Below are 27,462 nucleotides of genomic sequence, written 5' to 3' on the forward strand. Positions count from 1 at the left end.
GTCTACCTGATTATCATCATGAACTCTGAGACGGAAGAAGCTTGAGCAGGAGCTTGCGGCCGCGAAGGGCGCTTTATAGAAGGACACGGCCGAAGCGGTAACAGTATCAATAATAACTCCTTTAGTCGCGCATCCCCCATTTCCTCCACTAACTTCATATTGAGCTTCAAACCCAAGGGCCGCACTGCCGCGCCGCTTTCCAAGGCGAAGGTGACTCCTACACGAGGCCGTCAAGCGTCATTTGCTTCAACTTCCAACTCCGACAAGTCCGGGAAAGTTCCCACGGCCGAAGCTTCTGTCACCCTAATTTCTGCTCAGGACTGCATTGTGAGTGTCTTAGACCCCTATAGAAGAAGTGAACATGGTGCTTTGCAACCAGTCATAAACTTACAGTGGTTATGATGATTGCTGGCGGCATGCGGCAGGCTGTGGATCGCTGGGGAAATGTGAAGTATGTGATCAGAAGAAGCGCATCCAAAGTAAGCTATGAAGTATTAGTAGATGAACAAAAAAAACCGGGTGGCATCATGTACCATGACACTCAATACAAACGTCAAAGCGCAGCAGGGCCAGTGCGACGAGTTAGATGACCAACAGGGAAGTCTTTTATCAAGAATTATGCACAGTCGGTAGCTTTCTAGAGCACGTCTTTAGACATGGCAATGTTGGCCAGAGAGGAAGTCGAGAAGATTACCTTGACAGAAAACCAGAAACAACATACATATGTGGTAAGTTATACTACGGATGGACGACTGACGGAAATGAAGCATGGTGACGAACTTGTAGCGTAAAGCGAGAGAATCGGAGGCCAGTGGAATTGATGTGAGCAAAGAAAAGCGGAGAGGAATTATTGTTGCATTTAACGGGCCCCCATACTACACTTGGGTCAATCACAGCTAAATCGCCGATTTTTCTAAAAATCGATTTAAAAAAAATCGCAGTGAGCTTCCCTAAAGGCACCTTATTTCATCGTCATAACCATCCTATTGCTTCCTAACACTACTGTATTGTTCTTCAGACGACCACAAATTTACCTCGACGAAGATAAAGACCTGCAGGACGATGCGTTCCTTCTTCATACCCTATAGTAGGAAACCAATCGCCCGTGACCACCTCAAATCTGGTTCACAAAAACCAGTTGTGTTGGTACACGCCGAGCACACTTAGATATTAGAGACAGTATCATGGTTACTCACTACACATCAGCCGTTAGCGGGTCTTACATGGCCCTGAAGTAGAACAAGATACACGGCGATCAATGAGTCTTCTGAAAAGCAGTGTCGACGTGTCTGGTAGTCTATCGTCACAATGGCGTGAAGGGACACTTCATATGCTTGGCGGATGACATGCTAAGATAAAATAGCACACCGTGGTTAGCGATACGTTTAAGCTGTGGAAAATCAGTAGAGACTGGAAGTCAGCAATAAATGCACTGGATTACCAGATACATATCGACAAATGACATGCAGCGAACCATGTAAGACATGAGTATCAGAACAGAGAGCATCCCATGTGCGTAATTCCTTTACGAGCTTTCCGAATCAAACCGAAATAAAAAATGCCTGCACGAATCTCCCTTTTTTGTACATCCGATCATCTACACGGATGCATATCGATCTGCCATGCAAGCCAATAATTATCACACATGATAGATTGCTAGGTCGCACAGGGAAACCATCTCTTAAAGGTTGAGCTTGGTTCGACGCCAATGACGGCGTTTGGCGTTGTACTACTAAAGGTCAGCAGAAAATAAAGACGTAATGCAGCGGAAGACGAACTTGGATCTTATCTAGATTTTAATTGTCAGCAAACGTGTTCATGTGAGTTTCCAAAGACAGCTTACTGTCAGTCTTCAGACGGAACCACTGAGGAAGTGGACGGTTTTGCCTGGCCTTCTTGGCAAGCTTTTGCTTGACGATAAAAGTCTTTTGAGAAGGCTGATTGGGGGGAAATGTCAGCATTTACCTTCTTGAAACCGCCTCAAGAGAGTGAAAGATGGGCTGTAAATGCTCTGGCGAGACGACCAAGCGGAATGTTGTAGGGACGCCTTGGTAATCATAAATGTTGGCAAAATTTGCCAGATGTATTCGCGATGCTTTGACAAAATAGATTTGCGAACAAGAGGTTGTGGGAGAATAAGGCGGATGATAGGACAACTAGCCGATAAGCACACTTACCATGGTGAGCTGTGGCGGATTGATGGACGAGAAGAAAGACTGTTCTCTATCAATGATCGACTTTTGACATACGACAAGGGAAACGAAGGCAATTTCGCTTGAAATTCCATAATGCCGACAGGTTGAAGAAGTGGCACCCTGGGTTAAGGGAGAAAATGCGCAAAAATGATATCATCGTTAAATATTAAATACAAGTGATGACCCACGAAGACTTCGCGGTTTTTCGGGTAAATAATTCAATTGCACCAAGTTAATTTTGGGAATTCCATTCAGTTTTTGGGTGGTTTTGTTAATAATGATATTATTAGAATGGACGTGTTTGTTCATCCAAGTGTCACATGGTACGTATTAATATGCATTTTACATATGTACGGTGGCTCATTTGATTAGACCCATGTTCCCTCTTCTGAGGGGTGAGTTAAGTATTGAGCTGTCTGGCGCATTCACAAACTGCACGGCGTCGGCAGGCTTAGTGACATGGAGACCATCGACTTTTCTTAAAACTGGGCCCTACCTACAATTCAACCCATTGGTCATCTTGAAAAGGAGACTTTTTCAGAACGGAGACACGAAGCGGTGTATTGAAAATGTTCAGATCATGATCATGTCGCTGACCCTATCGTTCTACGTATGTAAGCGTGTGATGCGCTGGGTTGGGCCTTAACTCATCACATCATAGATCGTCGTCCCAGTGTTTACTTATTAGGTTGGTGGGCGGTTTGTTGGTACAACATGTGATTCATATGTACGTGCTATGACGACCAATGGGTCAGAATGTCACCTTGTGTAGTTTGAAGGAGTGCGCAATTTAAGAGAGGGGGTTTCGGTAGTTTACCTGTTTAGATAGGTGGCGTAGATGAATAAATGTGTTGTGGCTCGGGCCCGTTGTTTGACATATGCTGCCGATGAAGTCAAGACTTTTGCCAACGACAACGTTCTTATCACCCAAAAGCGCGGTAGGTCTGATTGGTTAGAGAGGAGACGTATCTTCCGAATCAGTGATCAAAAGCTGGTAGAGTTCAGGTTCAGGATCTGTAGGTAGAGGAGGTGGTAGTTGTTGTACGGCTTCATTGGCACAGCATGTATTGTGGGGTTGGCAGCTGAAGAGCGTTCGTCACCTCTAGCCTTGTCATCAGCACGCTCGTCTATCCAAAATCTAGCATGATATTTTGGGCATAACACATCGCAGGCAGCCAATTTATGGCGATTGCCGTTGTTGTTTAGTTCGAGGGGCCGTCTCGGGGAACGTCATCGCGAGGGGACCACTGGAGGAAGCTGGCATTTGTTTGAGTGTGACTGAGGATGGACAATCGGCGAAGGCAGGTCTCCAGGTCGTGGCGGGCGACCACGGGGACGTTTAGGGACAGGGGATGGAAAGAGGAGTCGTCGGGATAGGTGCGTTTTAGCGGAATAAAGGCAGTTAAAGCAGTTTATAGTGCAGTAGAAGGTCCAGGAAGCCGTGGCATGAGAAGATACGTATAACAGAAGAAAAAACATGAGGAAGGTCTGGAAACTGGAAGGTTATTCAATCTCGAAGAATGACGATGACGAGTGAAACGGCGGCGGCGGCGACGTCCGCCATGCATATGGCGGCACGCAATAATGAACGAATAATCCATGTCTTCAGGCACGACTTCATGTCAGGCCGTCCGTCCAAAGAAGATCTTTCGGTTCCAATATTTATTTAACCTACCTAGTATTTGTCTTTGTCACTCACCGTCTGAGTAAACAGTCGTTCATACAACTTCATTCTTTTTTCTCTCTCCATAGCTTGATCGGGAAACCGCCATTCTTCATTTTCGTCCTGTATATCAGCATAGCCGATCTTCAACATCCTTTTCACCATCTTTCTTGTCCCCTCGGCCTCAACATCATGCTTGTCTCCCCATAGTTCGCCATGACGTGATAATAAACATTGTTGTATTGATCGCGGAAAGTGTCGCCTTTGCAGTAGGAGCTACTACTATACATAATCATTCCCGACAGTTGCAAATCCCCCGGCAACCCAGCGTTTCTCCATCTTCAGGTGGCGATGAAGATCTGGATTGAGTAGCCAGAGATTAGAGGCTAGTATGATGTGTGCTTATGGCTCTTATCAGGTAGAACTATGTGAAGTGCTAAAGTCTGCGAATGTCGTTCAGTACGTCAGTCGTTTTTTTAGCTCGCCCTTGTTGGCATGGCTTTTGCGTTTGCACCTGTTCAAACCCATAAAGTTGCAACATCCTTTCCAACCTTTGCCTTTTTTGTTTTCTACTTTTCAATAGCGTCCCGGATCAGGTGGCGAGCGTGGACACAAAGCAGAATCTTCGCCATTTCTTCTAGAAGAAAAGCTAGAGGGTAAAAAAGATAAATCAATGATGGGTAAGCCTGAACTTTGGATATTCTGTCTGGCCGCATTACAGATGGTTGTGTTGAACCTATGAGACTGTAAGCCATGATGGAGAATCCAAAGAGAAACCAGGTCATAAACGCTTTCATTGATAAGAAGGTTCATTTCGAACCAACGACTGAAAGTCCCCCTCCTCTGCGTCATGTCAAAAGGAAGAAGACAACAGCAGTGCCCAAGTGCAGGAGTGAAATATCAAGGCATGAGCTGAGAGTCAGTGAGATAAACCTCCCAACAAACAAAAAGCACATGGGGGCCACCTCAGCCAAGGAAGGGCACTGTTCAAACGATGAGAGTTTCAAGTTTGGAAGATGGCACAGAGAACACGGACAACGATCTAATAACTGGACTTCTTACTTCTTCCTTCTATCTGCTGTTAAGACGTTGACTTTGACACTTTCGTATATGACTATGATGAACACATCCAGATGCATGGAAGAGCTAAGAGAGTAGATATTGCTATTAAGCATGGTTTCGGAACTGATTTCATTCACGCTTTTGACACTTGCCGAGCGCACCCTATTCTTTTCTTGTTCCGCTACACAAGATTCAGTTGGCACCTTACTATCGATTACCAAATGGTCTTCTGGACTCGATCGCATGATTTTATCTTGAGATTGTCTGGCATTATTGCTCAAGCACATATAACGGGATATCAGATTAAAATCACCAATTATCGGATCTGAATACCAGGTGATGGTACTGTACTTTCTGCAGGTAGACATTTATGCGAACAGTTGTCGTATCCAGCATTAAGATTGTCCGCAAATAAAGGCTGATCAAGTGGAGTAAAGAACGTTTGAATCAGAGTAGTCCATCCCTTTAATCGTACCCGTCCGAGCTCGAATTACCCCTTGGAGTCCTATAAGATGTAAGATATAAGATATGCCAAGTCTCTCGTCTTACCCTCAAAGGCCGACGACATATTACTACAGTCTGAAGTGTCCGATGTCAACTTCTCCACCGCCTATCCTTGCTGGCGCCTCTGCTCAAGCACTCTGTCACATCCAATGTGGTTGCTAATGCAATTAGCTTTGTGAACAAACAATCGTGCTCAAGTCACACGTTCATGATGGCCAAATGACGACAGAGTCAGAGATGATGATAGTACTTCCTGAACATGATAAGCCAGCCAAAAGAATAGGAGGCGCTTACTATTTACTAATTTACTACTGCCAAGGACATGTCTGTGTAGAAGATTGTCAATGAAGCCATGACAGACGAAGGAAGCAGGATGTAAAATATGCTAAATGTCGGCGCTCGTTCGTTCTCGTCTTCGTTCGTTCCTCTTCTCCGCATATCTCATTCGACGGAATCAAATCTGCCTTCCGGTTTACTATGGAAAGAAGGCCCCTATATATGTGGTAGACATGCACCCTCTGAACAATATTTTTGCAATGAACTATCCGACTCGGACGCCCCGTAGCTATCGATTGATATAAAAATATGCATGCAGTTGGCCAATATGAGTCCTGCAGACGGTGAGAAAGGAGAAAATGCAATCGGTCAGATTGCTATGCAATCTTCCAATGAAAATGGCTAATAGCCTTGCTTATAGGGGCGTTTTTATTAAGGTTTATAAGTACTACTTTGGAGGTGAAAGAGGTGGGACGACTTTGCGGGGTTTCGGGTAAATAATTTCAATTAAACAAAAGCGACGATTTAATCCCTTAAATGAGCACCCTTCTTAGTCATATTTACGCATTTTTACATTTTTTAGTAGCATAACTATACAGGGGTGAGAAAGTGCGAGGTCGGGGGTAATTATATTAGGCTCGACAAAATGTATTATTATTTTATACCCATTTCAAATTACTCGCTCTATTTGTGTGTTTTATCTTTATCTTTTTTCTCGACACTTATTATTAACTAATTGAGTTCCGACAGCTCCTACCGCTTCACTCCGTCCCCCTTGCCGACTTCCATCTTCTGCAGTCCCTTATATACTTTTACAGCATAAGGAACACAACCATTGAGGAATGCGAAGGATCGCCGTAAAAAAGAGGGAACACCACCGCACACATCGTCACGAAGAATTACCAAAGGCAGTGACATCTGTGTTCTGATAGTAATGGAGTCGGTTACAACCATGAACAAGAGTAAGAAGAGGAGAAGAGGAGCAACAGGCCACTATTAAGTATGCAAATTGACAGAGCTCCTGAAGACGTGGTCAAGTTGGGTGGAGGAGCAGAACTAGGAGAATCATTCAATGACATTAATGTATTTCAGACTACAATATATTATGCATGTTGAAGCCGGAACTGCATGGTCATAGGTAGTTCCTAACTAGCATCATCATTTCACTCTCTTATCTTCTTGCCTTTGAACAGTTGCGCAATGACGCGACATAAACAACGCGACTTTGGCTGTAAACCGATTGGGCGAGGAATGCCAAATAAAAGCGCATGTTGTTAGCACAGCATTCGTCACTGACAATATATCCCACTTACAGGCTTGGCCGTTGGGGGGGAACTTAAGCGATGACACAAAGGGTCATGCCGCCAGGGTGGGCCTCCTGGTTGCGAGGAGCTTCAGAAGAGGAAGTGGCGGCAGAAGTGAAGGTGGCGAAGATGGCAGTGAAGGCGTCCATTATTGTAACTGGTTGTGGAGTAGCGATGGTTGGTTGCTGGTCGGTAGTGAGGATTGAGTTGCTGTCTAATGAGCGAGAAAAAGGGGGAAGCCTCGAGCTTTTTATATGCCATTGCACTGTGGTGAGGGCACCGGGTAATACTTTGATGATAATTTGAGAGCTTGCCGAAGAACAATAAGAACTACATATCCTGCCGGAGAACAATAGAACATTTTGAAAGCCTTTGCCGATTAAACAAAAAGACACATTAAACAAAAAGACACTCGGCGCTGATGCCAAAGAAACAATGAAAGAGGCCTTTTACGCTTTTTGCAGATTCCGCCAAAACCTAAGTTTTCTTTTGTTGTTTCTCCAGCATCAGCGCCGAGTGTCTTTTTGTTTAATCGGCAAAGGCTTTCAAAATGTTCTATTGTTCTCCGGCAGGATATTAGTTCTTATTGTTCTTCGGCAAGCTCTCAAATTATCATCAAAGTATTACTCGGTGCTCTCACCACAGTGCAATGGCATATAAAAAGCTCGAGGCTTCCCCCTTTTTCTCGCTCATTAGACAGCAACTCAATCCTCACTACCGACCAGCAACCAACCATCGCTACTCCACAACCAGTTACAATAATGGACGCCTTCACTGCCATCTTCACCACCTTCACTTCTGCCGCCACTTCCTCTTCTGAAGCTCCTCGCAACCAGGAGGCCCACCCTGGTGGCATGACCCTTTGTGTCATCGCCTAGACCCAACGTCCCCTCTGCACGCGCGTGTTAGTCGCTATTCTACTTTGCAAAGCATTACGAAGTTGCTCATATTTAATCATAGCTGGTATTCGCATCATATCGCAAGACTAGGTCGAAGCATATCGTCGGACAGATGGTAACGAAGCGTATGGGACTTGTTTAGATGGTATTGACATCATGTATAAATATAAACTAGTCCACATCTGTGATCTCTTTTTCAAATTTCTCTCTTGAGTTTGTTTACACTTTTTTCAACGGTTTTGCAATAGACATCCTCAACTTGTCCACTTACAGGGTTAAGTATTCCGCTCCGAAGATAAAGAAGAGGAAGAAAGGGGCCCGGCCCTGCTTGGCTCCTCAATGTCCATCGTCATTTTGTATCATTTCACATGGCTTTCCTCCTTCCCTTCATTTCCTTGAAAGCTTTACAAATGAGTCATCTTTCATGGTCTGGTGGAATAAGCTCTAGTATCTTAATACTGAACGTTAGTTTGCACATAATAGCAATTATATGTGAGGCAATGTACCTAAAAGTCGCCGGTTTCGTTATTTTTCAATGATAAAAATGATTGAGGATTCAGCATGATGATGCATATGTATCAATATCGCCTCATCGGCTGGCCAGCTGTGCATGTCACGACAAGATGAGCAAAAGGCTCGAAGCTATGCTTGTTCATGAAGGCCGTCATTTTTGTACGATCGTTCAGCAGCTGAACTTCACAAACGAGGATCGATGTTAGCAAACAAGCAAAGCGCGACTCAGCTTGATGCCGCGAAAAAGTGCGGCAGCATAATTTAGTAGAAATGTTGTATTCCATGCCAGTTTTTTTTATATCTTTGGCGGAAAGAACGGGGGGCAGATAATAGAACAGGGAACGAAGTCCGATCCTTAATGTTACCATTATTGCTGCTATATACACTAACGCGTACATCTTTCTGGCTCAAGCGAGTCATGCTCAACTTCCAACGCTTGCTGCTTATTATTACTGCTCGTCGCTTGCAGCGAGTGCACGCAGGTCTCGTTCGCCAGTCATTCTGGGTCTGGAAGCAGTGGAAGTCATTTCTCAATGTATGTTACGTAAGTATATTTTGAGATAAAGCAGGTGCATAAATAAGTCTGGAAATGGGGGAAAACGCACGAGGTTGTCTTCTGTTGTGTCGACGACCACGAACAAAAGTCCATTTGCACTACAGTACAGTACATCGGTCTCAACTCTGGTAGACTAGTCGTCTTTTCCGAAGAAATTACATACAAACGAATATTTCACAGTACATGAGGCACCTCCCTCCGCAGTAATTTTTTTTGCCTTTCGCACCTTCGTCAGACTTGCGACTTGCCGTGCCCGCAAGGCCAGCAGATGCGTTGTATAGTGAATCACTGGCCAGTACGTGCGATACATACTTAACAAATTTTTATGGCTTTGCTCCTGATTGTCGCTAATGCCACACTACAGCTCACGCTCCCGTGGCATTACCAACGTTACACATCAGAGGGGTGACTTTGAAAAGCCATTGAGTCGACTCATTCCACCACAGCCTACTTGCAACCGTGTGTGCGTAGCATATTACCTTGTGGCGGCTCCTGTCAGTCATCAATGCTTGTACAAAGCCACATTTTGCAGTATTCGCGCACGACACTATTCTAAATACGACCTGATACCTCTCTAAACTCAACTCAAACTGCTTACACATACATCACAGCATTCTTGTGATCATTCCCCAGAAGCCCGAAGCCTGGGCAGGCTGATAGACAGGTAGAGGACATCAAGTCTTGAATACAGATCGTGGCTTTTAATTTTATACGTCGACATACCTTCAGCTTTCTTTTTTGCAACCTGGATTTGAACAGAAGCTAGGAACGAATAGCTGTACTCTCTCTGTCGACCAAAAGCTCCGCAGACGATCAATCTTGCTGTACAGAAAAAGAGGCCATGACCGAACGCAGTGAAATCCTATCTGGCAACGCTGTTGAGAAGTCAGCGACCGGATCTACAAAAGCATGGATTCGAGACTTGTTGGAGTTGTATGAGCATGCTGAGGGGCTATATCCAGATATAAGGTGGAGGGTACCAAGAGAACGGTCCGCGGTTTGGGGACATAAAGGTGAGTTGAGAACCGCAAGTCCTTAGAAGCTATGCGGTGCTATGCTGATTATAACAAGCCCTTATTTACGCGCGAGCTTCTAGTTAGTGTTCATTGTTATATTGCTTGTGGTTCCATTTATATCAGTCCGCTGACTTTGGAATTAGAAGCATTCAGAGATGCTTTTTTGCCCCTCCAATCGTCGGGTCCCATAGCTGGTGATCCTTCGCCATTACTTTCTTGTATTCGCCACCCAGCCTTTCCTTTCCACAGACCATTGCAATTGCTGCCAGGGTCTCTCGACAACTCCATTGATTTGCCACTATGCAACGACGACTTCATCTTCGACATGGTAATCCATGAATCTGCGGAACTGTTACGAACCCATCTGAAGTAGGTGTCTTTTTGTAAAATCCTCGACAGATAATGATTCAGCGTCCTTGTTCGGTCAGGATGATGTATACCTCGGAAGGGGCAGAAGGTTTATCAAATTGGGTGAAGGGGCAGGCACAGATTGGCGCGTGGCAATCAGAGCCATGGTTGTATCCAGATGGCTCTGGAACTGTGTCTGAAAGGCGGGCCAAGCTGAGTCAAGATCTAACATATATGTGGAGAAGCAAGCTTTTTGCGGACGTGCGAATACACCTTCCGAGCAATACTACCAGTGGAACTAGCTTGGAAGACCTGAATGCGACTGCGGATCTGTCCAAGCAGACCATGATATTTTCCTCTCACAAATTCATCCTCGCCTGCAGATCAAGGTATTTCTCTTCGTTTTTCAAGCAACATCCACATCCTCAGACGTCTGTCGTCGACATTTTCTTTTCCTCGCCTCCATTCACGCCTGCAGCCTTGCACTTCTGCCTTGGGTATATATATGCCGGCACTCTCTGTTTCTCCAATCGCACATTTGGTCTGTTGACTGCGCTACAGATTCATAGTTGTGCGAGGTATTTGCAACTTGAGGAGCTCGTCATCGAGATTGAATTTCGTATCATCCATGATCTTTGCCATGGTTTAGATTGGGACCATTGCCACTGCAAAAAATGTGTTAACAGGGCTATCAAGCTTTGGTGCTGGCTTGCTGAAGAGCAGAGCCGGCCACAAGTCTTATGGTCGCTGGCGACAAACTTCATTCAACGAGGTTGGACGGGCTGCTGGGGCCGAGATGTAGCGACAAGCAATACTGAAGAGGTCGGAAAATTGACGCACAATGTAATTGAAGGAATCCAACCATCGAATGTGATCTATACCTTCTATTCATTGCACCATATGCGTATGAAACTGGAGACTGAAAAGCGAACAACATCTGAGAAAGCTCAGTCCTCAGGCTGGTTGAATCGTCTGCAGCAAATGGTAGACGCGGTACAAAGACAGGCTTGTGAAATTATTATTTCAAGTCTAGAAGACGTAGCCGCAAGCGACGGAATGAGGACGTTAATGCAGGACCAAGATCCCGTATCGTTGGACATCTTGCGCATCATATTGCAAAAGGCTGCTGAGCGAACGAATTCTGGGAAAACATATATCGAGACAAATCGAGTATGTGCAACCTCCTGGCTTCCTAGCTGTTCATAGCTTACGTCTGATTACAGGCTCTATCACTGATCGCATCCTTTCCAAGCGAAATCGATCCAAGCATGCGAGGCCTCTCTCCTACATCTTACAAACTGTTGGCTATAGCCGAGACCTTAAAAGGAATAACTTTTCAAGGTGCCAATAATTGTGTTAAACCCCCCGGTGGCAGGTTATTGGAAGATAAAATTTCTAGTGCTTCATTGCCACTCGAATCGTTTTTAAACAATTCCTTTTCTGGTCTCAAAGCCGATAACCATCAGGAAGGCATGTCGGATAAAAATCAGCTTTGCAACTCTGGGACATCCGCCTATGCAAGCGCATTATTCGATGCTGAAAAGGAAGTTAAGGAGATCCCTTACGGTATGTATTTGCGGAGAAGCTCAACAACGAAAACTAGTCGCTGATACTTCTTGTCAATAAAGAACTGCCCTCCTCGGCAACACAACTCGATTTTGCGCGCTGCGGAAAAGCGTATGCAAGATCATCAGAACCATCTCGCTCGTCTTGGAGAGCTCATCTGGATCATCAGCCCCTTCTACAGAAAACGATCATTCAGCCTTGCTCTTCACTGAACACTGAGGAAAATCAAACAGACAAGTATCGAAAGACTTCAAACATGACCGAGACGTCATGTTCAAAACTTGGGATCGAGCTTTTCGTGGGTGTTCCCTGTGTTATTTTTTCTCAGGAGAAAAAGGTGAGATTCAGGGCGTCGGTGAGATACATTGGATATATCCAAGGGGTCAGTTGGAGACTTGCTGCTGCAGATGGACAGGGTCGCAGAACTGACTATACCAACAGCTACATGGGACATGGGTTGGAGTCGAAGTAGACAATTTGGACCGCTTTGGGATTGACACTCTTCCCAATGCTGTTGTGAGCGGCGTACAATATTTTATGGCCTCGGCGCCCAGCAACCTAGCACTGAACGGGATGAATAGCGGCGACCATAATAATCCGAAAACTTGCCATCAATGTGGCAAGACAGGAGGAAATCGCTGTAGCGTCTGCAAATATACGGCGCGTAAGAATTCACGAAGTTCCGAGAGGGGTATCCCGGGCTTACGTCGTGCTTTATTTGTGAGGCCAAGTGAGGTTGTGTTGGTGTTGGGAACAGACACCTAATAGCGCTGCCCTCAACTTCTGACGTAAAACATACGGAGGTTTGGTTAACAACGTTCCAGTTTCTGATTGTTAGCGCTCTAGTCATCGATAGCGGGGCACTGCGCCTCGCAAGCTGGCTCCTGGATCTTTGCTGTATGTACGGTCTGGTCCACGCAGACGCGTCATATGTTCGAGCATGTACTTTACAGTGTTTGACGCCCATTTTCCAATAGAAATGGAATTTTTTCTGCAAAAATTCTGAAAATTTGTCCCAGAGACTTGAGAAAACGCCAAAAATGAGGTCTTTGACCCGGACGACACTGTCACAATCATCATGATAATCCGCACTTGCGCTGTCGAAGCTCTTCTTTTGCGAATCACTGGAAGAAGTATATGCAGATAGGCCGTCTTTGGAGACTAATAATGCTCTTGTTATAACTGAATCCGCTTCCGCAATTTCCCAGGATGCTCGAGCAAGCTTCTCCTCATCCGGCCCTCCAGAAACAGATTGTCGTCTATTCTCTGCGGGACGGTGCGGAATGGAAGACAACAAGCAATGGCAGCCCTTGTGCATCTCGGAGGGCCGGGGCTAGGGAGGAAGCTGGATGCGGCAGATGACAGTTTGCGAAGGAAGGACATGTCGAAAGACGACAGGTCGCGATGGCGGTGGTGAATGCTTGTTATAACTGGTTTGTTGCAAGCTACGTATACTCGTTCGCTACTCTGCCTACATTGCCCACCGTTTCAAATTTATGGAAGCTCAGCTCACGGTGCGATTTCAAAATGATACAACAGAATCGGGCCTTTCTTCTGTGAGTTGAGTATCGGGCTTTTAAATAGCCCTATGCATAGGTAAAGCGGACACTGGATTGTTTGCCCTAGTCTGCCTTCATGAAGTCTGCTTGAAGTTGATAAATCTGTATAAATCGGGAGAGCGAGCGGAGCGCTGATGATCTGACAAACCGGAATCGTTTCTCAGAATGCACAATCCTTTTTTGGCTTTGGCGTTTCTAGAGCGGTTGCGCTTATCGTCTTTCAATTTCAACATAATACTCAATTGACTATATGGAGCTTTGTATTTACATCCTGCACCTTTGTTGTTACACGCTACATAATCTCAAAAGGTGGACAAATTTTCACATTCTCCCTTGCAATAAAACGTTGGAAATCATTACATTTACCAGGAGGTACAACAACGGTGTATCAACAAATGCGCTACTTTGATTCAAGTCCCCATCCATATTTATCTATCCTCTGATAAGACTAGCGGCCGAACCTGAATTATTGCACTGCAATCGCTAGCAACTTCCAGGGAGACTGTGTCAACTGATCAAGAGCGTTGTCGCTTTGCAAGACAAATACCCACACCAAAACGTTGGCGGGCTTCTTAGATCTCGTGAGACGAGAAATTGAGGACTGCAGCACAATGAGCTATCAAACAGGTCAACGACCAGAGAAAGGATCCTTGGTGGGCTAAATCAGTTAAGGCTAAGAGAATGAGGATGACTGCAACAACGGGCGGTAATCTGACACCGGAGATACTAGGCTGAATGGAAACAAGTTTGCCGAACAACAACGCTAGGCGCACTGCTGGACCAGCAAGGCAGGTCATTGCCCGCTCAGGAACATCGGTGAGTGATGGTAGTAAATTGTTTTTTGGTAACGGGAAGAAGGGAAGAAGACCGTTGTTTGGCGTGGTCGCGTCAGCATCGAGGTGAACGTCGTTGACGACGACCGAATCCCTTCGACAAATACTTCTGCTGCTGGGGTAAGAGAGATTTTCCAATGACGCAAGCGTTTGTCCAACTATCGCCGAAGAATAATCCTCATTTTGATTTGAGTGATGTTTCTACGAGATGAAAAAAAGTGGTCAAAGTTGATTCTACATAACACGTTATTGAACAGCTCACAATGTCCGCTAAAACACTTCTCGTCTTCTCGGCAGAAGGACGCTTTTCCGGATGGATATCCAATAATTCCTTGAGAAGGAAGGCAAAGCGTTTTGGAATATGTCGGCGCTGTAAATTCTGCAGTAGAGACCCATCCGGTAGGAAGCTACAGTTGGGTGTTTTTAGGGACAAAAACTGAAAGGGTACCATTTGATGATACTCACCCCATATAGGATAGAATTTGGGCACGAAGAACATCATAGCTGTCGCATTCTTCATATGGCAGTTTCAAAAACATCATCTTGTACAAAATCATCCCTGGAAGAAACTCTGTTAGTAACGAAAACATGACTGAAAAGTTCAGATAGTTACCAAGAGACCACATGTCTGCATGTGAATCAGAGGGTCGAAAACGCCCTTTGGCGTCTTGGACTAGTGTCTCAGGTGCCTAAAACATCGCCATGAGCGTTGTCCGAGATTGCACTGGCGTGTCCTTTGATTTACCATGTACCTGTATCATTGTTATACCAATTTAGCAAATCCCACATAGTTCAGTAGGGTATCCACGTACTCCATGGTACCCGTATGACCTGTCCTTTCTCTCTGTCCTCTGAGCATCTCTTCTGAAGTGCCAAAGTCGGACAACATCGCCTTTGGTCTGAGAAAAAAAAACATTTAGCCCTGATAGCCTTCACTGCAGATCCGCTTTGAGATTATCCAAATAAGAGTCATACTCACACCAGCTTTCCTTCCTCCCAGTGCAGAAGAACGTTGGAGCATTTTAGATCCAGATGCAAAATGGAATTTGAATGCTATGTCATTAGTGGTCATCTGTTTCAACGCCGTTATCTGTCTAGAGGATCACTTACAAGAAACGCCAGTCCATCAATGATATCTCCGAAAAGCTGAGCGATTTCCTCAAAACTGAGTAGCAGTACACCTCTATTTTCTGCTCTGGAGGCCCGCCTACCACCTGTAAACGGTCGCTGATTGTTTGCCCACTCGGTTTTGGCACTCTGTCTTCTGCGTTTGAATGCCTTGATGCGTTCTTCTTTGGGCAGCTGGTCGATTGGTTCGGCGTCGGCAATGTCGTCTGCAGAGAGGCCGGCCGCGAATCCTGTGGAATGAGATCGTGAAAGAAGCAGTGAATCAAGATTTCCGCCAGAAGCGTACATCATGAGAACATGGAGAGCAAGCACCGGGGGTGCGAGGCTGGAATGGGAAAAGGTGAGGCTGTGTTATCTCAAACTGTATCGGCTGGGAGAAACTTACTCTGAGAATCGAGTCGTGTCGATCCACGCATGGTAGTAAGGTATAATGTTGGTATGCCTCAAAACTTCCAACAGCTTCACTTCACGTAGGATTTTATGAAGATATTCCTTGGATTCGCCGACGGCTATTTTCTTTACCGCATACGTTCCTGTCCAAGGGGAAGACAGGCCGCTTAGTCAGTCCTCTAGCGCCCATAAAGTGGGAGATGTAGGCAAGCGTTCATCACACATAGTGACTCACCCAAGGTATCGCCTTCAATGTGATGTACAGCCAGATATACGCTTCCCTCAGCGCCCATTCCTAGTTTCCGTACTTCTTTGAAAAACCGAGCATAATACCCTGCTGCTGAAGAATTCTCTTCATTCGACGTACGCGGTTGCGGGGCGTCCAACAGATCGTCGATTCCCACACCTTGCGAGAAACTTTCGGATTCCGAATGGACATGTTCTAGTGTCTGGAAATAACTCTCCATACCTGATATTGCAGCGACCTCACCAAGGCCGTTTCTGGGAACAGGTTGTCGGCAGAGCAAGCACAGGGACCTAGTGGCCGAATCGGGAGATCGTCTTCTAAGCGCATCGTTCGCGCGCACGATATCGCTAGGAAAAGCGGAACGTGGTGGCGAGGGCGGTTGGATGCGGACTCGCAGAGCATGTGAAGCGGGATGATATAAGACAAGCTGATTTGGAGTATGGCTGTGATAGTGTTGATCGCCGGTCAGCCGCATTACTGTCAACCTCGACTGCTCGACTGCAAGTTGGCCCACAAGATGCAGTAAAGGCGAGTAGATCGCATTGCAGAACGAATCATACCCAAAAGGCACGAGGAATACTGACTTACCCTATGGGCCTCCAGTCCTGTCCCAATTCGCCCGCACCTGCCACGTCCCTGCTGGGGTCCTCGTTATCTATCATTAGAGTGATAGTGCTATGGAATTAGATCCAGTGGCGAAAGCGTGGCGTGAAACGCCCAAGAATCTTAGGTTTGCAACTAACCCTACCACTGTTGCTGCAGTAATAGTAAATGCGTGCGATACTGTCAGTCGGTGCGCTATATAGACTACACTGTTGTTGTTATTTCACAGGGGCTTATAAACTGGTGACAAGTAATAAAGATGTGTTGTTCTCGTGATCGAATCTTGGTTGCGCACACCGGCTACGCGCCTATTTTGATATCTGCTTTACATTACTGTATCAGAAAACATATTGATCATACACTGTTTCTCTCTGCACGACAGGATGTGGGCGCTGTCCATGCTGTACCGGTATGAAATCCCTCTTGCTGTGGCGGGGCTGGTGCTCGTCCGCTGGCTGCCTGCGCTGCTCTCTCCCCGCTCCTGCCCGACGCCTGCTGCGCCCGCTCCGCTGCCCCGCCCCGCCAAGCTGCTGCTCCTCCTCTCCTCCCTCCACCGGCTCCATCTCCTCCTCTTTCCCCCGTTCCATCTCTTCACGCACCACAATATCCCCATCCTCGCACACAACACGCTCCTTCGCGACGCCCTAGAGACGGACAACGGCCCGTCCCCGCTGGCCGACCTCTTGCTCGCCCGCCTCAAGGTGCTCGACAACCGCTACCTCTACGCCCGGCTGGGCCACCGCCCCCTGTTGGAGTGTTTGTGGTGCACCCGTCCGGCCGACTACTTTCTGTTCGCGCTCCCGTCCGTCCTCTGGCCGTACCTCTGTGAGGCGGTGGTGCTCGGCATGTTGAGCTGGAGGGCTGTAGGGGGCGCATGGGCGGGGCGACGCGCGGAGAGGTGGAGGGGTGTCATGGCGTGGGTTCTGCTGGGCGCGGCTGTGGGAGAGATTGGCGTCAAGTGGGGGTGGGACGTCGTCGCGGTGGAAGGGGATTGTGTCCATGTGCGTCCCATATACCGATGGCAGAGCTCTGACAAGCGGCCGTTCTTATATCGTCTATATACTGACATGTTTTCGCATAGGTTGCGCCGGCGATACATACCGTCCGCTCTTTATTCCTCCTCCTGCTTCCCATCCTATACGTGCTCCTTCCCCTCCCTGCCCCGCCGGCTCACAGACCGTCGCCATCGACTATCATGCCGTACCTCGCGTCTCTCCAGTCTACGCTTCATTACACGTCTGTCACGCGTACAGCCATATCGCACTCTTCACAACTACGTACAGCCGCACAGGCAGTCAGCAAGAGGGATAGTGAGTACGCAGACAAGGTGAGGAAAGACGACGCGGTATGGGCAAGCGCGAGAGAGGCGGGGGTGGATGAGGATGGGATAAGGAGGCAGGTGCGGGTGATGCTGAAGAATGGGTGGGAGCGGTTGATGCGGTTGGCAGAGTTGTGAATGACGAGGACGGCAGGTAGAGGAGTCTTGGGAGTGAAGAGTTGTATCGTTTTATCATCATGTACATTATCATTCATTTGCAAAAGCCGACGGTCCTTGGTTGCATCTCGAAACTCATAGACGGTGGTTAGGACGGCCGCAGTATGATTACGGGGGAAGATTAGCAATTGCCCGGTCAACCTTGACAGTTTATCCGTTTCGACTTGTAGTCATTCGTTGTCTCTGGTGGCTCTGATTGGCCCTGGACGGGGCTCATCGGTGTCAGCGTGCAGATAACCATGCATGTTCTCTAAATCTTCTTATTAATCCTCATATCCCTGGACTGGTCGTCGCGGTCGGTCGGGCACTGCATGCGACGGACTGTCAGCAGGCGGGCTACGGGCTCTTGCACGAAAAGGCGCGCGGAAAGGGGGGCACTCACCGGGAAACGTGGTGGGGATGGGCTCTGGAGACGTGTAGCCGAAGGAGCGGCGGAGCGGGGGCACGGTGAAGACCATGGCGGGGCCTGTGTACGGTGAGCGGGGGGGGAGGGGGGAGGGGGAGACGTACCTGAGAGGCCGAGCAGGAGGGACCAGAATATGACCGGTTTCTCGTGGGCGAGGCGTTGCTGCTGGGTGAGCGGGGGCGGGCCGCGGGGGACTTACGGTGTAGCGGAAGACGGAAGCCATGGCGGGAGTTGCTGTGAGTGTTCGCCGGAGAAGCGGGAGGTGTGCGTTCGCCGGAGAAAGCGAGAAGCCAACCCCAGCTATAATATAACATCCCACACGCCATTACGTAACACAAAATCTGGAGACACCCAGCAATTTTTCGCGGCATCTTCTTTTTCCGTTTCCATCTCCCACGATACAATGGGCAAGGGAAAAAACCATGACCGCAAGGCGAACCCTGGCTTCGGCAAGGTCAAGTCCAAGTCCGGCACGTCCACCGGCGAGTTTACGCTCAAGCGTGTAAAAGGTCAGTCGCACAGCCCCTCCTCCCGCTTCCACGCTTACCTTGCGCAGGCGAGAACTTTTACCGCGATGCAAAGTCTGCTGCCCGTGTCAAGATGCTCAACGGCGGCAAGGCCGTGAGGGACCGCGACGGTAAGATTGTCGAGGCCGCCGCCTTCCAAAAGGGCGAGAAGGACGCAGAGCCTGGGCGAGTCAAGCCCGACAGGCGATGGTTCGGTAAGCAGCGATCCGTTCATGTGCTCGACAGCGAGATCGCTGACCACGAGCAACGCAGGCAACACGCGAGTCATCTCGCAGTCTGCGCTCGATCACTTTAGGACGGCGTTGAAGGAGCAGAAAACGGACCCTTACTCTGTCTTGCTCAAGAGAAACAAGCTGCCGATGGGTTTGCTGCAAGACGATACCAAGGACGGTGGCAGGGTATGTTCTTGATGATTTTTTTTTCCACTACATTAGAGCTCATGGTAGTAAACCGAATACAGCGGCCTCACATCGTCGAGACCGAGCCGTTCGGCAATACGTTTGGTCCCAAAGCTCAGCGAAAACGACCCAAGCTTGATATCGGTAGCATTGAAGAACTCGGCGAGTCTTCTGCTGCTGCCGCTGCCGAGACCGCCGCCGCCACTGCCGAATCCCGTACGTATCGATTCTCGTGTCGTATACTTATTTTGCTGACCTTCTACTCAAGAGGGGAGCGGTACCGCCGATTTGGCAGACATCTATCACCCCACCACTTCTACCGCCCGTGAGCCCATCTACGCCAAGGGTACATCCCGGCGTATTTGGGGTGAGCTCTACAAAGTTCTCGATTCATCCGATGTCGTCATCCACGTTTTGGATGCAAGAGATCCATTGGGTACGAGGTGTAAGCCCGTCGTCGAGTACTTGCGAAAGGAAAAGGCACACAAACATCTTGTGTATGTGCTCAACAAGGTTGATCTCGTTCCCACCTGGGTTACCGTAAGTCTCATCTACCTCATCTACCTATATACATTATCTTCCCCCCCTTCCCGACCCACACTCCAGTCAGGGCCATACGCTTAATTCCTACGCGAATGGACCGTTACGAGAGTGGAAGACCGAGGCGTTTCTCCCGCCTTATACCCCGCCTCTTTGCCCTCGTTCTGAGTGGTTTCTTAGAGAGGATTCAAGCCATGCCCGTTTTGGGCATGGTGAGGGGTCAGGGAGTTATGGTGGTTGACCTGATTGAGTTGGGGCTTGGATGATTGCCATCTTTGGATCGCAAATGTTCAATCCGGGTCCCTTAGTTCGGTGTCACACATTTCATCGTTCAAGTTTTTAGCTTTTTGCATGATCTAGCGCTGTGTTTTATGGAGCTGGCTGACACTGCAAAAAAACAGGCTCGATGGGTGAAACACCTTTCGCTTTCCGCACCGACAATCGCCTTCCATGCCTCTATCAACAATTCATTTGGTAAAGGATCCCTCATCCAGCTCCTCCGTCAGTTCTCTGTCCTCCACTCTGACAAGAAACAAATCTCTGTCGGCTTTATTGGCTACCCCAACACTGGTAAATCCAGTATAATCAACACGCTCAAAAAGAAAAAAGTCTGCACTGTCGCTCCCATCCCTGGGGAAACCAAGATCTGGCAGTATATCACCCTCATGCGCCGTATCTACCTCATTGACTGTCCCGGTATCGTGCCCGTCTCTGCCAAGGACTCGGACACGGACACGGTTCTCAAGGGTGTCGTCCGTGTGGAAAACCTGGCCACCCCGGCGGAACACATCCCCGCGCTCCTCGAGCGCGTCAGGCCCGAGTACCTCGAGCGGACGTACGGTCTCGAGCGCGTCGAGGGCGGATGGCACGGCGAAGAGGGCGCGACCGTCATCCTTACCGCCATTGCGAAGAAGAGCGGTAAACTTCTCAAGGGGGGTGAGCCTGATCAGGAAGCGGCTGCCAAGATGGTGTTGAATGATTGGATAAGGGGCAAGATTCCATTCTTTGTCGCTCCTCCTTCCAAGCCTGAGCCCGGTGCGGCATCTGCACATGCTTCTTCGGCGACAGCGACGGCGACGACCGAGGCTGATAAAAAGGCCGAGGAGGCACAAGAGCAACAGGAATTGGCAGAGGAAAAGGAAACGAAAGAGATGCTTGAAGAGCAGGAACGATCGTTGGGCAAGGTGTTGGGGATCAAGCGCGTGAAGGGCGTAGAGCAGCCGATCAGTAAGATTGTCACCATGACCAAGTTCCTTGGCGATGATGCGAGGAGGTATGTAGAGGAGGAGGAAGAGGCAAGTGTCGATGATGAGGACAGGGAGATGGCCGAGGAGGAGGAGGAGGAGAGTGGTGAAGACCAGGAAGAGGAGGAGTTGGCCTGGGATGATGTTTTCCCTGAAGAGGCTGCTGGAGGGGATGCGGCCGATGGTGAAGAGGTAGTAGAGGAGGAGGAGGAGGATGAGGAGGATGATGGAGAGGACGAAGATGTACCCTCAGCCAAGCAACTTGGCAAGAGAAAAGGTAAATTGTTTTCTTACCATATCTTTTTTTTTTTTTCAACAACTTGCTGATGCCCACCCAAGCTATCGATTCTGACGAAGAAGAGCAAACAGCGACCAAGGCGAAGCGTATGACCACCAGCAAACAAAAAGCCAGTAATTTCTATACCCACGCTGTAAGTCCAGCTTTTTATCATCCCATTACCCTTTTGGTCTTGTACTCAAACTTTTGTCTCGCTCTTTTTAGAATGTCAAGAACAGAAATAGGGATAGAAAGGTGCCCAAAAACCCTGGAAAGCGATCAAGAGGCGATGACGAACCGACAGGGAAAAAGGCGAAGAAGAGACGATAGATAGACGGTTTCTAGATAATTATTCTTTTTTCTTTTCCCCCGCTTTATTCCTCCCTCGTTGTGTCATTCATTGGGATCTCATTAGTTGGAGCGCTGTATCATTATGCATCATGCAGACTGTACACTATCGCGTTCATTTTTTTACTTGTTTCGTTGCACGGGAATATGAATGTTTTTCCTTCGTTTGTACGAGTTGCGGTGGACCGTCGGCCGTCTCCGTCGTTGGGAGATTAGAAGAATGATGATGGCGGGGATCCACCCACTTCCCACTCCCCCGACCACATTCCTGCATTCCATCGCCACGAATCCAGCTTTTTCCCTCCCATTCCCCTCTTACCAAGACTTTCCAGATGCTTACCACCCGCACCAAACTCCGTACGCTGACCCCCGCCCGCTGCTATGGCCAATTATCCCCGTCAACAATCACAAGAGTGTCTGCGCCAATCCGCGCAAGGGGCCTCTCCACTTCTCACCACCACCCGCCGCAACATATCCCTGTCATTCGCACATTGGCACAGTTGAGGCGATGGAGGCGCGCAGCTAGAGAAAGGGGTTTGGAAGTCGGGGTAGTCCCTACAGTAAGTTTATCATCAACTTTTGTGATTTTGGCGAAGCGCTCAGCTTTTTGACTATCTTTTTGATTGATTATAGATGGGTGCGTTGCACGAAGGGCATCTCAATCTAGGTAGGTTTGGATGGGCACCGATGATGCTATTATCCCCCCCAGAGGGACGAATAGAGTCTTAACGTCTGATTTCATCTATTGCATACAGTACGGACTTCGTTGAATCGCCATCCTTTGACGGTCATGACTGTCTTTGTGAACCCTATGCAGGTACGCTCCCCCCGTTCTCAGCAGCCAGATCACGAAGGATACTATAACCAAGAATGAACTGTTGGGCTGAAACTCGTTCTGTGACTTTTTGAAACAGTTTGCGCCTCACGAGGATTTCGGCGCGTACCCTCGTCAGCTAGAACGTGATCTCTCCGCTCTCAACACCCTCTTCCCTTCGTCCAACTCTTTACCATCCGCGCTTCGCGGGCTGGGCATATCTGAGAACGACGCTTACCGACCCACCTCTGCCTCTCCGTCTACTTCATCTTCTGGAGGAGGCGAAGATGGGAAACTGAGAGAAGCTCCCGAAAGCCCACTGGTAGTGTTTGCCCCTACCGCAGATGTGATTTACCCGCTAAAGGGAGAATTGCAAGATCTCAGTGCGCATAGGGGAGTGGAGGTGGATGTCAAGGGGTGGGGGGATTTGATGGAGGGAGCCTCAAGGCGTGAGTTCTTTGCCATGGCCCGATAGAGCGCGGGGCTCGGGATTGACTTTTTGCATGGACAGCCCAGTTTTTCAAAGGTGTGGCAACGGTTTGTACAAAACTGTTTAACGCTGTTGAAGTAGGTCATATATACATCGCACCGGCTTGTCAGACATCTTACCCGTTTTTGCAGCCCGACCACGCGTACTTTGGCCAGAAAGATATACAACAAGCTCTTTTATTAAAGATTCGTACGTTTTGATAAAATCACTCTTACGCGGAATGGATCTCATTAAAAATAACAAACAGTCGTCCAAGACCTACTTTTATCGCACCCCACCCCTTCCAACCTCCACATCGTACCCACCACACGATCTCCCTCTGGCCTCGCGCTCTCTTCCCGCAACGCCTATCTCTCCCAGCCTGAACTCGTTGTCGCTCCCATCCTTTACCAGGCTTTACAAATGGGTGTTGAAGCCTTTGAAAGCCATGATCCGTCCTCCGCAACCCTGACAGCGGAAGATATCATCGCGCAAGCTACTTCTGTCATTCTCAACGAACAAATAAGAATAGCAAAGGCCGCTCCCGAAGAAGGTGGCGGTGTAGATCTGGAACTGGATTATATTGAGCTGTTTGATAGGACTACATTCAATCCTGTCCGTGGGGATGTTACAGGCAGAGACATGGTGCTCGCCGGTGCTGTATGGGTGGGGAGGACCAGATTAATTGATAATTTGCTGTTAGGCTGGAAGCTCTAGTTCATTCTGTTAAATCGCAAAATCAAGTCTGTTTAACTAGTAGTTGATGCATGTGTGTATAATTGTCGTAATATACAGTAGTAATAATACTTTGAATAATACTTTGGTCAATGTGGGAATGTCGATAAATATACAGAAATTACTGAGAAGAGCTAATGCCGGGACCTTGAATTATTATTATAAAAGAACGCTTTAGTTTTACACTTGTTTATGCGAGTCTCCTTCCCCTTCTTCTCCTTCCACCACCAACTCTTCCCAGACCTCCATACTCTTCCCTGGCTACCAACCACAGCGCGGTGACGCAGATCATGTCTTTTAAATTTTCCTCTGTGAGAGCCACATTTTCCTTGATCTTTTTCATCGCCATCGCCGTCTGGTGCCCCTGCTCGCCATTCGCGTCCACGACGGGCCCCTTGATATCTGTGAGCGAAACGGGATCAAGACTCATGGGGATCTTGAGCACGGCAACGACTTTGGGGTGGTGTGGCGCTGGTGTAAGCGTGCCGAGCAACTGCCTCTGACCAGTGTTTTTCACCCAGACCCAACACGACCAAGGGGTCTCACTGTCCTCCGTTTCAGAACTATCGCCTTCCTCTGCAGTTGTGTCACCGCCGGCCACTGCACTGTCAACAGCGACGCTTGGGACTCCCTTTGATGAAGCTGCCGAAGACGATGTAGATGCGGCTGCTGACACTCGCCGGACGGGCTCGGGTCGGCTATCGAGTGATGGAGAAGGGGGTCTTGAAGGAGCAGGAGAGGAGGGAGTTGAAGGCATCGGAGATGCTATCCTCCTTGACGATTTAGGACCTGTTTCACTCGATATACTACGTCCAGGAGCGGAGACGGCCCGTCCCTTTGGCGGTCCCGGACTAATCCCTGGCTTTCCAACGCCCAACGTCCTCTGTCTCGGTTTCTCATCAGGCTCAGAGACGCCTTTCACCCACTCAAACTGGACTTCATTCTCGCCAGCCATCTCTGCAGCGCCAACCAATTCGAGCCCCGCAGCAGCGGCCGCCACAAGGTGGGCCGCCCACCCTTCCGAATTGCGTCGCGCCCAACGGCGGACTGTCCAATTGTAACCGATGGGTCGAGAACGCGAAGATACTGCTGAAGATGAATTGGTATGGTGTTTTTCAGTAGGAGAATAAAGTTCGGGCTTCAAACGAGATTCTTGCGCGACGGAAGGAGGCTGACGAACGACAATGGTTGGCGACGTCCCAAAAGTTGGGTAGCCAATAGCGGACGGCGTGGGGTGGTGAAAGTCAGAGGCTGTACTGATACTTGCCCTGCCCGCCGCAGTTGACCCGTTGGTGGACGCTGCGTCCTGGGGTATACTTGAAGTACTCTTTGGATCGATGGACGAGGTCGATCCAGACCGACTCATGTTGATGGCCACGTCTTCGGCTCTTTCTCCATTCTTCTTCTTTTTGAAAATTTTGCCAAACAACTTTTTCGCATTGCTGTCACCCGAGTCGGGCTTTTGATGCCGAAGACTATCCAGTCGGAAACCTTTTAATTCAAGACTCGATCGAATACCTCGACCTTCTTCTTGGTGAGCAGTGTTCACAGGCGAAAGGGAAGGGCTAAAGGATGCAGTAGATAGAGGGCGGGCTTTCGTAGAAGGCGTTTGCAGTGATTCGCCGTCGGATGTAACATGTGATGTTACCCGTGAAATGGTCGGGTACAGATGATTGGAGGCGGAAGGGAGGTGGATTTCAGAGGGCTCGACAATGCCGACACCGGAAACGTCCACGACGCGCTTGTGAAACTGTGGAAATGTGTGTCAACATGAATCCATTTCACGATAAAACGTCATAGCTCACCTTGGCGACCTTTACGTCTGTCGCAGCATCCGTAACAACTGTTGGATGAACCACATTGTGCACAGCCAGATTAAACATTGGTTCGATACGCTTGCCAGACATACCACTGCCGGTACTACTTGTGGCGTTCGACATGCCTGACCTAATGGATGATGATCGTTTGACGGAGACATCCTCGTCGGAAACATCTGAAGTAGCTGCAGACGCTGGTAACGAGGACGATCTACCTGTCATGGACGCGGAGGGTAACATGGGAACAGACGTCGGAAGGTTCGGTGTGGCCGGAGGTTGTGATTTCACATCACGGTCGTCGGCAGGAGAACTTCCCAAGGATGAGTAGTTGGACGATGTCGATATTCCTCGTTCTCGGCGATTGCGCTTCACAACTAGCTGTATTTGTAGATTTAATGGGTTCTTTGCTGTTGCGGGGGGAGGCTTGACAATGATATATGTCTGAGAGTTGTCAACAGAGAAATTCTGGACGAAAAAAAAATTTAAAATTCAACGACTCACATCCGGCGGGTTCTTCTTCCCTCGACGATCGCTGAGACCATCGTCACCGAGTCCACTGGTGCCGCTGGCCACACTGGGCGTCCTTTTCTGTCTGCCTCTTGCCATGTTGGTCACTTCTGGCTCTGCTATCATGACGCTGGTGCCCGAACTTTTCCTTCGGCCAGTGGCATTGGCTGCGCCGGCACCCCTGGTTATCGGGACACTCTCTGCAGAATCTGAAGAGGGAGGCAAGGAGGAAGAACTGGAGTGCTTGGGAGAGGGGCGGGGAGACTCTGCGGGAGAAGAATATATGGAACGTTGATTGACTGCGGCTGAGTTGCGCGACGCGAGGGATGAGGGGCCGGGACCTGCTTCGGATTGGTCGGGTGGAGCAGCGGGTCGGGCGGGAGAGGCTGGAGGAGGTGTGGGAGACGGCTGGTGGTCTGGACTGAGGAAGTTGAGAGGATTGATGCTGTTTGTGAAGTCCTTGAGGTCGTTGAGGGTCTGTAGGAAAGGCATGGTGGAGCGTGGTGGATGTTGGCGCGTCTGAAGGACAAGGGAGTGGGCACACGGTGGGGAGGGGAGGGGCGCAGGAGTGAAAGCAAGGGCGGCGATATATAATCAGGACAGGAAATACAGTCCGGAGGCCGAGAACAAACGGTGCAGTGGCCGTGGGGGGGAGACACAGCTGCTGGCGCCGGCGGCCGAGGTGTGCAGTGGTGGGAAGCGCAAGTAGGGCGACAGAGGGCGGCAGAGTGAGGCGCGCCAGGCTTGGGGCATGGGATAACGGGGTGGGTATGTAATATATGCTCTGCCCTATCGGTTCATGCTCGACAGGCGCTTGGCAAAAAAAATAAAACGGACGATTCGTTTAAATGGTGGTAAACAAAAATGCCTCGCCGACGGACGCTGGGCCGACGTCGAAAGCGACGCCCCGCCACGGCCATCGTCCCACCGAGCCCCGTCCCCGCCACCCGCCGTACTCGTTCTGCCACTCCACCCGATGCATCTCTCCAGCAGCGCTTCGATCTGCGAGCCATGCATTGCCCCAAGACACTCTCCACTGCCTGCAGCTGTTATTATGCGCCAAGCGTCTTGTATCTCTTACATCATCGCCTCGGTGGTGCCTGCCACCGGGGATCATCCCCTCTCCGTCTTCCGTCGCCACCTTGCTGCTGCCCACCGGCCACTGCAACGACGTTGCTGTTGGGACTTGCATTCGCAGCGACACGCTCGCGATGAACGAGCAG

The 27,462-nt window shown here is 48.9% G+C and overlaps 8 protein-coding genes across 8 annotated transcripts; 4 read left to right on the top strand and 4 right to left on the bottom strand.

Moving 5' to 3' along the window:
- Positions 1–1,681: 1,681 nt before the first annotated feature.
- Positions 1,682–1,961, bottom strand: CNBD0680 (60S ribosomal protein L39; the record flags this gene model as incomplete). The annotated part of the gene is made up of 3 exons (XM_770926.1): positions 1,682–1,729; positions 1,779–1,789; positions 1,844–1,961. 3 exons carry the CDS (start codon positions 1,959–1,961, stop codon positions 1,682–1,684), a joined length of 177 nt encoding a protein of 58 aa, XP_776019.1.
- Positions 1,962–9,813: 7,852 nt separating this feature from the next.
- Positions 9,814–12,667, top strand: CNBD0690 (hypothetical protein; the record flags this gene model as incomplete). Its single annotated transcript, XM_770927.1, has 7 exons — positions 9,814–9,985; positions 10,044–10,067; positions 10,132–10,357; positions 10,417–11,506; positions 11,560–11,902; positions 11,965–12,284; positions 12,344–12,667. The coding sequence occupies 7 exons, from the start codon at positions 9,814–9,816 to the stop codon at positions 12,665–12,667; spliced, it is 2,499 nt and encodes an 832-aa protein (XP_776020.1).
- Positions 12,668–14,033: 1,366 nt separating this feature from the next.
- On the bottom strand, positions 14,034–16,721 carry CNBD0700 (hypothetical protein; the record flags this gene model as incomplete). Its single annotated transcript, XM_770928.1, has 11 exons — positions 14,034–14,495; positions 14,557–14,701; positions 14,760–14,853; positions 14,908–14,983; positions 15,024–15,028; positions 15,103–15,224; positions 15,274–15,347; positions 15,405–15,747; positions 15,808–15,955; positions 16,048–16,502; positions 16,648–16,721. The coding sequence occupies 11 exons, from the start codon at positions 16,719–16,721 to the stop codon at positions 14,034–14,036; spliced, it is 1,998 nt and encodes a 665-aa protein (XP_776021.1).
- Positions 16,722–17,060: 339 nt separating this feature from the next.
- Positions 17,061–17,973, top strand: CNBD0710 (hypothetical protein; the record flags this gene model as incomplete). Its single annotated transcript, XM_770929.1, has 2 exons — positions 17,061–17,663; positions 17,839–17,973. 2 exons carry the CDS (start codon positions 17,061–17,063, stop codon positions 17,971–17,973), a joined length of 738 nt encoding a protein of 245 aa, XP_776022.1.
- A 993-nt stretch (positions 17,974–18,966) lies between these two features.
- On the top strand, positions 18,967–21,879 carry CNBD0720 (hypothetical protein; the record flags this gene model as incomplete). The annotated part of the gene is made up of 8 exons (XM_770930.1): positions 18,967–19,072; positions 19,120–19,284; positions 19,343–19,488; positions 19,551–19,704; positions 19,757–20,028; positions 20,430–21,549; positions 21,612–21,703; positions 21,775–21,879. The coding sequence occupies 8 exons, from the start codon at positions 18,967–18,969 to the stop codon at positions 21,877–21,879; spliced, it is 2,160 nt and encodes a 719-aa protein (XP_776023.1).
- A 350-nt stretch (positions 21,880–22,229) lies between these two features.
- On the top strand, positions 22,230–23,897 carry CNBD0730 (hypothetical protein; the record flags this gene model as incomplete). Its single annotated transcript, XM_770931.1, has 7 exons — positions 22,230–22,457; positions 22,531–22,564; positions 22,653–22,714; positions 22,812–23,160; positions 23,223–23,278; positions 23,333–23,390; positions 23,449–23,897. 7 exons carry the CDS (start codon positions 22,230–22,232, stop codon positions 23,895–23,897), a joined length of 1,236 nt encoding a protein of 411 aa, XP_776024.1.
- Positions 23,898–24,105: 208 nt separating this feature from the next.
- CNBD0740 (hypothetical protein) lies at positions 24,106–26,731 on the bottom strand (the record flags this gene model as incomplete). Its single annotated transcript, XM_770932.1, has 3 exons — positions 24,106–25,665; positions 25,721–26,173; positions 26,234–26,731. The coding sequence occupies 3 exons, from the start codon at positions 26,729–26,731 to the stop codon at positions 24,106–24,108; spliced, it is 2,511 nt and encodes an 836-aa protein (XP_776025.1).
- Positions 26,732–27,083: 352 nt separating this feature from the next.
- CNBD0750 (hypothetical protein) lies at positions 27,084–27,431 on the bottom strand (the record flags this gene model as incomplete). The annotated part of the gene is made up of 2 exons (XM_770933.1): positions 27,084–27,275; positions 27,321–27,431. The coding sequence occupies 2 exons, from the start codon at positions 27,429–27,431 to the stop codon at positions 27,084–27,086; spliced, it is 303 nt and encodes a 100-aa protein (XP_776026.1).
- Between the last annotated feature and the right edge of the window lie 31 nt (positions 27,432–27,462).

This window comes from Cryptococcus neoformans, chromosome 4 (genome assembly GCF_000149385.1).
Source record: "Cryptococcus neoformans var. neoformans B-3501A chromosome 4, whole genome shotgun sequence".
In the NCBI taxonomy this organism is placed as follows: Eukaryota; Fungi; Basidiomycota; class Tremellomycetes; order Tremellales; family Cryptococcaceae; genus Cryptococcus; species Cryptococcus deneoformans.